Source organism: Artemia sp. Qi Xiang Cuo, chromosome 16 (genome assembly GCF_049724085.1).
Source record: "Artemia sp. Qi Xiang Cuo chromosome 16, ASM4972408v1, whole genome shotgun sequence".
NCBI lineage: Eukaryota > Metazoa > Arthropoda > Branchiopoda > Anostraca > Artemiidae > Artemia > Artemia sp. Qi Xiang Cuo.
Window position 1 is genome coordinate 52428756 of NC_142809.1, and position 13385 is coordinate 52442140.

A 13385-nucleotide genomic window follows, 5' to 3' on the forward strand; every position below is an offset into this window, starting at 1 on the left:
TATCGTAGTTGAAAAAAGGTTGTTTATTGAGTCCTTGAACATGATATTGAGGTTATGTCGTTTTTTTTTTACTTTCTTCCCGGTTTGTCACCCAGTTTCAGAAAACATGGTAAAGGGGTGAGGTTTTTCTCATCAATCACCGCAGGAACACACCCTATTGGGTATTATGGGGATGAAGCGTTGTGGCGTCAACTAACAAAAATTTAGGGGGTGGGTGCATTTTTAGATTTTAGGGAGGGAGTAAATTTGTCGTTTTTTTCAACTTTCAAATGAAAATACCAAAAAAGGCTTTTTCAAAGAAAATACCCCCCCCCCCACAAAAAGGAACATTTTTAAAGATATAAGGGGGCAAAAAATTGAAGGCGCACATGACTGCTCATACCCGCCTCCCCCAATTGACTCCACTACTGATGCGCATTTATTTTGTGTATTGGATTCTAGCACTTAATAAGATAGCCATTGCAAATTAAAATCTTATAAAAAATAATTTGGTTCAAGGAATCGGCAGTAGCAGATAAACTAAATACGTGAGCACCGCCCTTCCGTGTAAATAAAATATTTTATCACACCGTCATATATATATATATATATATATATATATATATATATATATATAAATAACACGTTAAACTTTTAATTATGAAAAATGAACTAAAAATGTCCAAACAAATCGGCTGCAGTTCAGGCAGCCTTTATCCAACGAAAAAAAAACACAAAAGAAAACTATATTAGCAGGAAAAAAGACGAAAAGAATTCAACAAAGGAAAGAAGAAAATAGCCGAAAGAACTCTCATTGAAAAATATACCCGCTGTCTTGTAAAACTTCTAAACAATTCTTTATGGTGACAAAACACTAAAATTGTGATCATGCGAATTAGAAAAAAATGTTAACAAGTTAATAAAACAATAATTGTAGAATATCTAAAATCAGAATAAAATCTACGACAGAAACTAGGTGACCTTGCATTGTAAAAGTGATCTTCAATATCTCCAAAAACAACAACAAAAATTAATTCGAAATATTCTTATCAGAAGAGAAATTGTAAGTAAAATTTTGTGCATAATGCACAAAAGCACACAACTGACGGAGCAGGGAAGGAAAAACACACAACGTTAACACTTAAAACTAGTACGTTGTTAACACGTTGTAACAATGTTGTTAACAACGTTAACACTATAAAATTAACACTTAACCATCGGCAGGCCCTATAGAAAGACGTTCAGGAAAATAGAATTTAATTTTAGCCGCTTTTGAAACGATTGAGTTGTTCTTTGGATATCATCTAAGGGGCTAGTGATTCCATATCTTGTCGATAAAGCGGTGTTGCTAGTCCAAAGGGGCAGTCGAAATAGGTAGTATCGTCTATTTGCAAAAACGCTTTCGAATATCAGCAATTTCACTTCGAATGAAAAGCTGCAAAAAAAGCGAAAGAGCAAGCAAATTTTGCTTGCAAAATTTTCAAAAGATACAGCGACTAAACTTGAATTTCATAGCAGCTAAAAGGCAATAAGCTTTCCTAGTCTTATTCGCAAAAAATCTTTTAACAGAGTTAGGGTAGTGCGCAAATTTTTTGCTAATTCGCACTCTAGGGTGATCCTGTTCATGAGCACCTAGAGACAAACAGACTGGCTCTTGGCTACGGTGAACTCTTGTTGAACTTTAGTCCGACATAGTCCTCCTCCGATAGTACGCAGAAATTATCTTTTATTCCAAGCTGCGTTTGACTATCATTCAGAATCAGCGTAATTTGCTAACGAGACATCAACCCCTCAAAATACAAAGTCATTACAGCTTTATATTAAGTATTAGCAATGCTATCATCGGGCAGGGGTGGAGAACACAGAGCTATTCGTCTAAAACCTTTTTTAATCGTGATTTTCGGAGTAAGTTCAATAAAACCATGCGATGCAGGAATTCTAACTCTAACATTCAGCCTCCTATATATGTCACGACAAGCCTTTACAACTGAATAATTCACGCCTTTTCACTTATTTTTGGTATTTTCCATCTTTCAATTCGGTTCAACTGAGTTCAAACTGAGGGGCACCGACTCCCTGCAACCTGAAGTACACCCTGCAACCTGATGTGAATTCTAATTACCTTTTTTCATACTAGTATGAGGCTAGTATAAAGTTTGCAATTAGTCAGTAGAATATGGGCATGGATACCGGAGTCAAATACTTTTGGGGCATCAATACCGGCAATATAAATCACTTCATCATTTTCAGCAGCATGTATCAACAGATTAGCAGTGCATGATCGTGGCCAACTCTTTTCTTAATCCCAAACTGATTATCTAGTGTATAACAATTAGTCGTAATTCCGTTAATATCCGTTAATTTGAACAATTTACTTGGTTAGGGGAAACAGTCATCAGTCTGAACGAAGAGCACTGGTCAGAAAGTTTTTCCCTTTTCAAAAGGACTAATTATACCAGTACTAATACATTTGGCACTTTTTCAGAGCAAACAATTATTTGATAAAGCAATGACAACTACTTAATTAAAAAAGTGGAGCTAGCTTCAAGAGGCTTAGCACAAATGCCATCAATGTCACGGTAATTATTTTTAAGAAGCTTAGAAACACAGTAAATCACCGAGTGACGACAAAACTGAGGTCATTGCTAGACTCGAGTAAACATTTATCAAACTCCTTCTCATAATCACTTTTCCAGGCCACATCAAGTTCCAAAAATTCAGTGCTGAAATAATTACACCGCTGGTCACTTGTATGGACGGAATCGCTACATGATTTAGCTTTACCATGTTTTAACATTCCCCCCCCCCCAAAGTCTGCGTGATTACGTGCCTGGTAGGAAATCATGGCTATAGATTTTGCTTGATATCACTTCAGATTTTTTGCGAAAAGTGTCTTTGTATAATCTCTTACTAGGTTTCCACTACCACTGCGACCACGAAAGGCAGGTTTTGTTCCCTTTACCGGTACGAGGCATACCACACTCTTTCCAAATATGAAACCAAAATTTTGACTTGGTACACAAATTGGCGAACTCCTTGATGCTAGTCCAGCAAGGTTTTTCTGCTCCAACCTGGAATCTACGAACTGGCACACTTGACTTTTCAGCAACGCGCAAGGCATGCACAATTTCAGCACAGTATGAATGTGAAAACAAGTCAGAAAAATGGTAGGTAGAAGTTTTCCCACTTAAAAAAAAAAACCGAAACCAATATTTGACAGATCAAATAACTGTTTTACAGGCTGGGAGACACTTTTGACCCTAATTCGAACTCAGAGTCACCTGGGTTCGAACCCTGAGTCGAACCGTAAAACGGGAACACTAGGAGGAGCCAGTGTCAGGGTCATCCCAGTCTCTTTCTGAGGGGGGGGGGGTGATCTTTGAATTTTACTGAGGTTTAATCTGACTTTCTCTATATTCTTGCAAAATCTTCTAGAGTTTTACTGATGCTGATAATGTTAATACTGTTGTGTTTTACCATTAATTACATATTCCTAATAAGAATAATCAAATAATTTGGCTAGGGAAGCTATTGACTTAGCACTGAAAAGTCTTCGGCCTTCAACCCGTCCAAGATAGTTACTTGAAGTGTTTTATACGTTTTTTATTTGTCCTAAGTATCTTTTCTCATATTTGTCAGCTACAAGTCAGCTGAAAATCAGATGGATAAACTCCTCTTTATAGAGTAAGTCTCATTACTTTTTGGACCCACCCTGTATGTCGATATCTGGCGCTATAATTGTAAGATTTTTTAGACCCCGTGGTTAGCCGTAGTTAAACTAAATGCCGTCTTAACTGATTTTTGTTTATCAAAAAATTTTCTTCTTTCTTTGGCTGAGGAAGTAGGGACTGTATCAACCAGCTTGAACGTCATAGACACAAAACGTGGCAAGGCACATTTTTATTCACATGAGACTTAAAAACTACCTTCTAACTTTTTTTTTTATTCCGAAGCTCTTCTAATAATTTTTGAAATCATACTGGAAGTTTCACCATCAATAACACGTTTCAACGGGGTGTTTAACCATTGACATATTTGTTGCTGGTTTCGTTCACCACCCATCTCACTTCACTGATCAATGATGAAATGAGACTCCTCATTTCAAGGTTTTAGAATTCCTGAAACTAGCTCTGGAAGTAAGGGCAGATAAAAAATTCCTAAAACAGCCTTGCAGTAACCCATTTCTAAAATGCCCTGATCATTCTTCCTCTGTGCCTTTTTTCTCCTTCATTACCTGCCAGTCACGTAGCTGACTTTGTCAAACTTACTGCACTTTTATTATAAGTTGCATCCATCAATCCGTTCACAACAACTTTGTCCAGATTTCAGATTGAAATGAGAAACGGGAGCCAATATTAAAGGAATCGCCTAGGGAACCTTGTTCCCTATATTAAAGGGAACCTAGGGAACCTTGTTCCCTATATTAAAGGGAACCTAGGGAACCTTGTTCCCTATATTAAAGGGAACCTAGGGAACCTTGTTCCCTATATTAAAGGGAACCTAGGGAACATTGTTCCCTATATTTAAGGGAACCTTGTTCCCTATATTAAAGGGAACCTAGGGAACCTTGTTCCCTATATTAAAGGGAACCTAGGGAACCTTGTTCCCTATATTAAAGGGAACCTAGGGAACCTTGTTCCCTATATTAAAGGGAACCTAGGGAACCTTGTTCCCTATATTTAATATTCCCAATATTAAAGGAATCGCCTAAAATCCTTGTTTTTATGTCTGCATAATTTTTTCTGGAAGGTGTGTGTGTCAAGAACGTTTCACAAGGTTGCGAGATTGTATTTTTCTAGTAAAATACAAAATTAAGTAATTTTTGAATACGTCCAATCTAGCCACATATAGGCCCAATTTCAATAGATCATCTGACCCCAGCTCTTGTAAATCCAAAGGATTTTCTAAATCATGTTCTTGTAAGCTCTTGTAAATCCAAATAAATCTGGTAAACTCTTCTTGTAAGCTTTAACCTCTTAAAAATCCAAAGAATCTGGTGAGCTCTTCTTTAAGCTCTTGTAAATCCAAAGGATTCTATAAACGATGTTCTGGTAGGTTGCTTGAGCAATACTTTCGTGAATTTTCTGAGGAAAGTTTCGTGGATTTATTTACCTAAGTTTTAGTACATTTTCTGAAGTCTGTTTTTTGACCTGAAACATAAAAAGAAGAGGACGAATCTGACTTTTTATCGAAGTTCCAAAAACACTTCTTCAGCAATGGGCAAGTTGATCTTTACATTTGTGACTTGGCTCATCTCTCATCTCAGTATACTGTATGGACCACAGACAAAAGGTATGCAATATATACACACCTTCAATATAATCTAAGTCTAGGAGACCTATATACCCAGTGTCTACTGTAGACTTTGTCTGTGGCCTAAGCGATAGGTCCTAGTCAAGTTATTATTCAGGGCAATAGCAGAAGACTTATGGAAAATTTAAATAAGCCACTCACAAGTTAGTGTCTACGTATACAACAGTGTATATTTTTTTTTTAAATATTTTGCTTGGTAAAAGAATAAGGGTTACGCCAAAAATGTGTTCAGTTATTATTAAAAGGAAGGAAAAAGCTTAAAAAGATGGATTTCACACCTCCATGTCTAATTATTTCACTTACAACCTATATAAAAAAAAAGTCCTATAAAGTTAAAAGGGTGAAATCCTTGTGTGAGTGGGACAAACAACGGTTCGCGCTTTCATGAAAAACGCAGGATCAAATAAGAGATCGAATAGAAAACACAGGGTGAGAAATTTCTAAAAGATATTAACTTCATTGACACCGTTGGAACCTCGCATTTAAAAGCGGTAATTCTGAAATAACAAAACATGGACTATTCCAACAGCATTGAAAGCATTTTGAAAAAATTAAATAAATACTCAAGTACTGACACTAACCAAGGTAGCTAATTATACATACCTATGAAGTGAAAATGCGTAATGACTTTAGGCTAATATGTAAGGGTGCTGTTCATGTTGAATGAGAGAATATTGTAAAGACATTTTTTTTGTTGCTCATAGCCTGATCTGTCCACTTATGATTTAAACAAAGAAACTTGGGTAAATTTTTCGCAGATCATACTATTAATGATCATACTATCCATGGCTTTTTTATGCTCTTTCCAAATATAATAATCATTTTTGTTGGAAATGAATTTTACCCCCACCCCTATTTATACCAATTCAGGGTATATATTTGTACATTATGGGTGTGGGGGTAAATTTTATTTCTGATGTAAATGAGAGGTAAGTTTAAACTTCCCCCACCCCTTTAGTTTGCAAATATATAGGCTAGGGTTGGGGGCTAAAATTCATTTCCAACAAAAATGATTATTAGCCTATTTTTGGAAAAAGCATAACAAAAGGCATTGAGTGGTATGTTTACTTTATTAGTTAGTCAGTAATATGATCAGTAAAATTCTACTTTAGCTACTTTTGGCTATCTTGAAAGGAGTTTGGTTAGGAAAATGAAACTTTCAGGGATAGATCTACAGGCTAAAGTATGGGTAAAGTTCTACCAAATCATATTATTGAGTTAGGACAAAAGTGGATACACCATTCAATGCCTTTTTTTTATGCTTATTAGAAATATAATAGCCTAATCATTTCTATTGGAAATGAATTTCAGCCTCCCCCCCTATATATGCCAATTAAGGGTTAGGTAAAGTTCTACAAAATCATATTATTGAGTTAGGACAAAAGTGAATACACAATTAAATGCCTTTTTTTATGATGATTACAAATATAATAATCATTTCTATCGTAAATGAATTTCCGCCCCCCCCCTATATAGGTCAATTCAGGTGTAGGTTAGGTATAGCCTATTTAGGGGGGGGGGGGCTGAAATTCATTTACGAAATAAATGCATATTAAATTCGTAATCAGCATAAAAAAAGGCATCAAATTGTGTATTAACTTTATTCCTAATTCAATAATATGATTTTTTAGAACTTCACCCAGGGTTAGGTTAGGTATATATAGGGGAGGGGCTGAAATTCATTTCAGATGGAAATGATTATTATATTTGTAATCAGCATAAAAAAGGCATCAAATGGTGTATTAACTTTATTTCTAACTCAATAATAATGGTAGCCATTATTATTCTGTTAAACTTTGGCTTTATTTACCCTCAAAATAAAATTTAAGAAGAATTGTATATGGCACCAAAAAAGAGACAACGTGAGAGCCCTGTAAAAGGACAAGATAAGTGCCCGGGATGTGCAAAAAGTCTGGACGAGAACTCGCAAGCCGTCAACTGCGACAAATGTCCTAACTGGTTTTGTATTGATTGCCTAGGATTAAGTGATGAACAGTACGTCCTGCTAGAGAAAATGAATCGTACAATGACCTGTGAATGGAGCTGCCCCCAGTGCATCTTGAACAAGCCTGTGCGCGATGCCAACACCCTAACCAAAGCCATCGAATCTTTCAAATTAGAGGTGCAAGAGGACATTGCTAGCATAATGACTACAGTCAACAAGGGTCTCAGAGAGATTCACAATGAACTTGCCACAAAATGCAATGTTCTCAAGGTAAAAGCAATTGTTGAATCGGCAATTACCACTCAAGTGACAGGGCTTGCACCAGATGCACTAGACTAACATATACGCCATACAGTCAGAAGTGAGCAAGACAGGCAGAGATGCAAACTGAACATTGTTGGATACGGGATTCCTATCCAAGCAAGTGACAAAGACTTCCTTGCCAAATACTTCCAGGACAACTACAAACTAGCAACCAAAGTCTGCAACATGAAAAGACTACCAGCCTTGGCCCCCACTGCGACACCCACCAGTCCTATTCACAGTGGCCAGCTTCACTGACAAGAAGCTTATCCTGGATGCGTCCTACCAGCGTAAAGACCCGATTCAATTCTATGGTGACAGCTCCAAAGAAGATTGCAATGCTAGAAAAGCCTTGTTGGAAGAGATGAAGAAAAGACAGAAGAACGGAGAAACAGACCTAGTGATAAGAAAGGGCAAAATTACAAAAAACGGTCAAACTCAAGCAATTCCGATGGAGAGCAGCTTGAGCATGCAAGAAAAACCACTACCTCCAACCGTCTCGTCTCCCTTGTAAATAGTTCATGTGTGAGTGATAATAATGATGTAAACGCAAGTTTGTGTAAATGTATAAACAGTGAATTAACAGTTACGTCCCCATGCCATTCTGCCTTGTCCCTCATTAGCAGCTCTGTGTACCTAAGCTGCAATTCACCCACTTCAACTGAAAGCGAGAATATTAGTGAGCAAAATAAAAACTCGCCCAGACACACCCGAAAACTTGTGAACATTATGACGGCAAACGTTGATGTTATTACCAACAAGATGCCGGAACTGGCAACAGTGCTCCAACTAAGTCAGATAGACATTGCAACTCTGACAGAAATTTGCCCCAAGAACTCAAGATTTCAACTGACAGAAGACTCAATCTGCCCCTCTGGATACAACATCTTCAGCAATCTGTCTGATCCAAGCTGCAGAAGAGGAGTGGCTGTTCTAGCTTCCAAGGAATTCCAGGTAAAAGAAATTTCTGTCCCAAATTCTTACTTACCTTGGGTTGAAGCTACATGGGTCTCCCTGTCCCTACCTAACGAAATTTTTGTCCTAAGCTCAATTTACAGGAGCCCCAGCAGCCCTTGCCAGCTGTCCTCTGAAAGAGCAATTGCCGAAATGACGCAATTCATACTATGCAATTACCCAAAGGCAACCCTGCTCATGACAGGGGACTTCAACCTCCCAAATGTGTCTTGGGTAGATGGCCAAGGTATGACCAAGTCAAGCCCTGAACAAAACCCATTAGTACAAGCCCTCTCCGACAACTTTCTGTACCAAACAGTAACTATGCCCACAAGAATGCGCCCAGGACAAAATCCCTCCATACTGGACCTAGTCATAACGAATGACCCAGAAAGGGTGATCAACACACACACTCTCAGTCCAATTGGCTCAAGTGACCACATGCCAGTTCTTTCATCTATTCAACTCCAAACCATCAAAATATACCAAGCAATCCTTTACAAATTACAAAATGATGGTGGAGGAGCTGTTAGATGCTAACCTGGAAACACTTATATCAGAAGATGTCAAAGCCTCATGGCTAACTCTAAAAAAGACCTTACTAGAGAGCCAAGCCAAACACACCAGCATAACATGGAAAAAGAAACCCAAAACTCTACCTTTCCTCACCCCAAAAATCAAGAAACTACGCAACAGGAAAAGAAAACTTTGGGAGAAGTACACGAAACAAAAGACTACAGCTTTGTACAAGCAGCACAAAACTGCAAGGACCCTCCTCAGAAAAGAAACTGGAAAACTGACCTCAACCTACAAAGAACGACTGGCCAAAAACATTAAGGAAAACCCAAAATTATTCTGGAAATACATCTCCCATAAGAAGCCAGGCAGACACTCTGTACCAGACCTGGTAAACAACAACTCTTTATCCTCTTGCCCCTCTGAAAAAGCAAATCTGCTTAATCAGCAGTTTGCCTCAGTGTTCTCCATGGATGACCCCTAATCAACCCCCCCCACCAGCAGAACAGGCTCACACTCCCTTCCTGATGGTACACTCACCAGTCACAATCAAAGAAGTAACCAAACAGCTTAAGGAGATCGATCCCAACAAATCGACGGGACCTGATGGTCTCAGCCCACGACTGACGAAGGAATTAAGCCCTGCAATATCAGCCCCACTGTTAAAACTATTCAATCTGTCGTTGACACAAGGAAAGCTTCCAGGGGACTGGAAGAAGGGAATAGTCATCCCAATTCACAAGAAGGGTAGCAAAACGTCTGCAGCAAACTACAGACCTATCAGCCTTACATGTGTGGCATGCAAGGTCATGGAGAGAATCATAAACAAGCATATCATTAACCATCTTGAGGCCAACTCACTTATCAGCAGTAGTCAGCATGGTTTTCGCTCAGAGAGATCGGTGGACACAAACCTTCTTGAGTCATATAGTCTTGTAACTGACCTACTAGAGAGAGGATTACCTGTGCATATAATATTGTTGGACCTAGCCAAAGCATTTGACAAGGTTTGTCACTGATACCTCATTCACAGGCTACTTACTCTATCTCTTAGTGAAAGTGACAACCAGACCAAACAGCCATGTCCTTTCTGACAAAATCAAAGTCACTAGTGGGGTTCCCCAGGGCAGCGTCCTGCACCCCACCCTGTTCAACATCTACATAAATGAGCTACCCCTCATCACCAGCAACAAAACCACCCTATATGCGGATGATTTGAAACTCATAGGTCCTGCCAACACCTCTTCTTCCATCCAATCCCTCCAAACTGATCTCAACCACTTGTGCTCTTGGGTCAAAAGATGGCTGCTGGAATTCAACGCAGAAAAATGCAAGGTCATACACTTCGGACACAAAAACCCCAAACATCAGTACCTCATGACCCAAAATTCTGGTAGTCACCACACAATTGAGCCTGTCCAGGAGGAGAGAGACCTTGGCGTCATCGTTGACTCCCAGTTGAAATTCAGCTCCCACTCACAGAACATCTCAGCCAAAGCTAGTAGAGCCCTAGGCATCATCAAACACAGCATCACCAGTAGGAGTAAACAAGTAATCACCAAACTCTACAAAGGATTAGTAAGACATAGACTGGAGGTGGGGACGATACTGGCCACCCCTTAATTCAAAAAGGACCATGCAGTTCTTGAGTAAATCCAACGAAGGGCCACTAAGATGATTGCCAGCATGGAAAACAAGACATACAGTGAACGGCTGAAGGACCTCAACCTCCCCTCCTTAGTATACAGACGGAAACGTGGAGACATGATCCAGGCGCACAAACTCCTCTCAACCAATCGAGAAAATGAGATCCTGGAGATTGATACCTCCCACAAAACACGAGGACACCCTAGACAAATCCGCAAACATCACGCTACAACTGGAGCAAGATGCAATTTCTTCTCGAATCGGATCGAGAACCTCTGGAACAACCTCAAGGAGGACACTGTTGCTGCTGAATCAATAGATGCTTTCAAACGCCATCTGGATGCTGAGTGGAAAGATACACCCTGGAAGTTTGACTGGGAAGCACCAGAATCTTCCACCAGAACTTAACCAACTACAACAGTCATCACAAGGAGTGATTCAACAGGATCGAAAGTCCTTATTTCACTCCAAGCTGTGATTTCAGGTAATTTTTAAGGTAATATGATTTTGTAGAACTTTACCAAAGTATGTCCCCGGAAGGTATTTTTAAGTACCTACCTCTACTCCCTCTCCCTCGAGAGGGCCCTGACCTTTGATGACCTTTAAAAATCTGTGTGTTATAAAAGTAAAACCTTGTGATATATATCTTCTGCTTAAAATGAAGCCTAAGAAAATTATTTTTAGCTTCAAAACTTTGCTTCCTGATATATAGAGTTTTAAAGATGTGCAAATACATTTCCTAAATTTTGAAAATTAACATTGATATGGCTTAAAATACTGCTCAAATAACAGGAATTGCATTTTCAGAACTGAAGCCAGAGAAAAAGAATCTTATAACTGAAAATTAAGGCAAAATCTTGTTTTGTCAAAATTTCAATAGGTATAGACTTGTCATGTAGGCAAATTTCAGGATCCTCTAGAGGGAGAAGGTGAGGAGATAAGTACTTCAAAATACCATCCCAGGACATATTTTAGCCTGTAGACCCATCCCTGAAAGTTTCATTTTCTTAACCTCACCCCTTTCAAGATAGGTAAAAGTAACTAAAGTAGAATTTTACCATATGACCTGCAAAAAATTCACCAAAACTTGAAAGAAAAGATATTATAGTTATAGGTAAAATATTCCACATACACTTAGATAGATGGGAAGAAAATGTGTTGATGTCAGTTTTGTATGTAAACGAGAAAACTTAGGTAAATATTGAAATGTTTCTATTGCTTAACAAGGAATAAGGCAAATGCATCTTTTACCTTAAATCACATCTTCTAGCAACTAAGGTTGAAGAAACTGTAGATGTTGCCAGGTAACGTTGATTTGATAATCTTCATGGCACAGTTTGCGAGTAGATTATCACTATTTATATATACACAGGACAGTTCATTACAACAGGACAGTTAACACAATTTCATATCACAGTTCATAAGTGGATCATCACTATTTTCATATGTACACAACAGTTTGGTTTCTTTTTTGGGTGTTGCTAGATGTATTGGCAGCCATGCATATTTGGGGGCTAAAGGTGTCAAGTGGTACCTAATAGACCCTGTTTGATGATGCTGATTTGTCCCACTGCATCTTAAATGACTTGCTGCTCTAATCACAGCCAACACCAACCTTGAAGCTATCAACTGATCTGGCTGACACAGTAAATTTGCTGAGGGAATTCCCAAGTAGAACAGTGTTATTAGTGTATATTTCCTTGTGTTCTGGTGTATTCATTGTGATCAAAAACAGGCTTGACGGTGTCACTGGTTATCATCTTAAAAGCAAGGATGACATCTCCTCTCTTTCTATGGTACATCAGGGTAGGCATGTCAATAACCAACATGCCAAAAATCAAGATGGGGAGAAACATGGGCTGTGTAAAGCTTCTTGATAACTCTTGGTTGGCAACGTGTTACTGAATGCTTGACCAAACCAAGGACCTTGTTTGCCTTAGTTGCTTGGTTCTGATGTGTGATTATGAAACTTGAGCTTATTGTCAATCAATACCCCAAGATCACACTCTTCCTTGGCACTCTGAATGGCATATTTTCACCTGCAGAGTCAATCATGTGATGACTATGGCAGGGATTGTTTGGACTGAGATGAAAGACTTTGCATTTCTATAAGTTTAACTCAAGCATCCATGTTGGTGCCCACAGACAGAGGTTGTTAAGATCTTCTTGAAGAGAAGAGCAATTTTTTATAGAGGCTGCTGGACCAAAGAGTTTGGGATCATCTGCATACAGTTTCAAGCCATTCTTGACCACCTCAGGAGTATTGTTTTACATAGAGGTTAAACTGTGTTGGGCCTAGTTTGGTCCCTTGGGGGACACCACTCTAAAGTGAACTGGTGTAGAGTAGATGAGGTCACCTCTTTCATCATATACAGTGACAATCTGGGTTCTGTTGGATAGGAAGATGGGAATCCACTGGAAAACATCATTGTCTATCTGATAAACTGACAGCTTGATCATCAGGTAGCAGTGAGACATTTTATCAAAGGCCTTGGCTTGATCCAGTAAGAGCACATCAACTGGGAAACCCTGTTCCAGCAGATCAGATAGAGATTCATAAGCTAGTATAAGATTTGTTTTGATAGACATACCTTTCCCGAAGCCAGGCTGACGACCAAAAAGAAGGCCATTCTTGGTCATATGTGATTGTATCATTGACTATCCCTTCAATAAGTTTGGCCACAACCAGAGTCAGGCTAATAGGTCAATAGTTCTCAGGCTGGGTTCT

General features: G+C 38.8%; 1 protein-coding gene across 1 annotated transcript in view; it reads left to right on the forward strand.

Moving 5' to 3' along the window:
- The first annotated feature begins 5781 nt into the window (after positions 1-5781).
- The window catches only part of LOC148943082 (KAT8 regulatory NSL complex subunit 2-like), a 45025-nt gene continuing 37421 nt past the window's right edge, over positions 5782-13385 (forward strand). Inside the window, exon 1 of the mRNA XM_089102633.1 lies at positions 5782-5877. Within this exon, the coding sequence (XP_088958759.1) occupies positions 5805-5877 (73 nt within the window). The 5' untranslated portion in view covers positions 5782-5804. The remainder of the gene's footprint in view (positions 5878-13385) is intronic.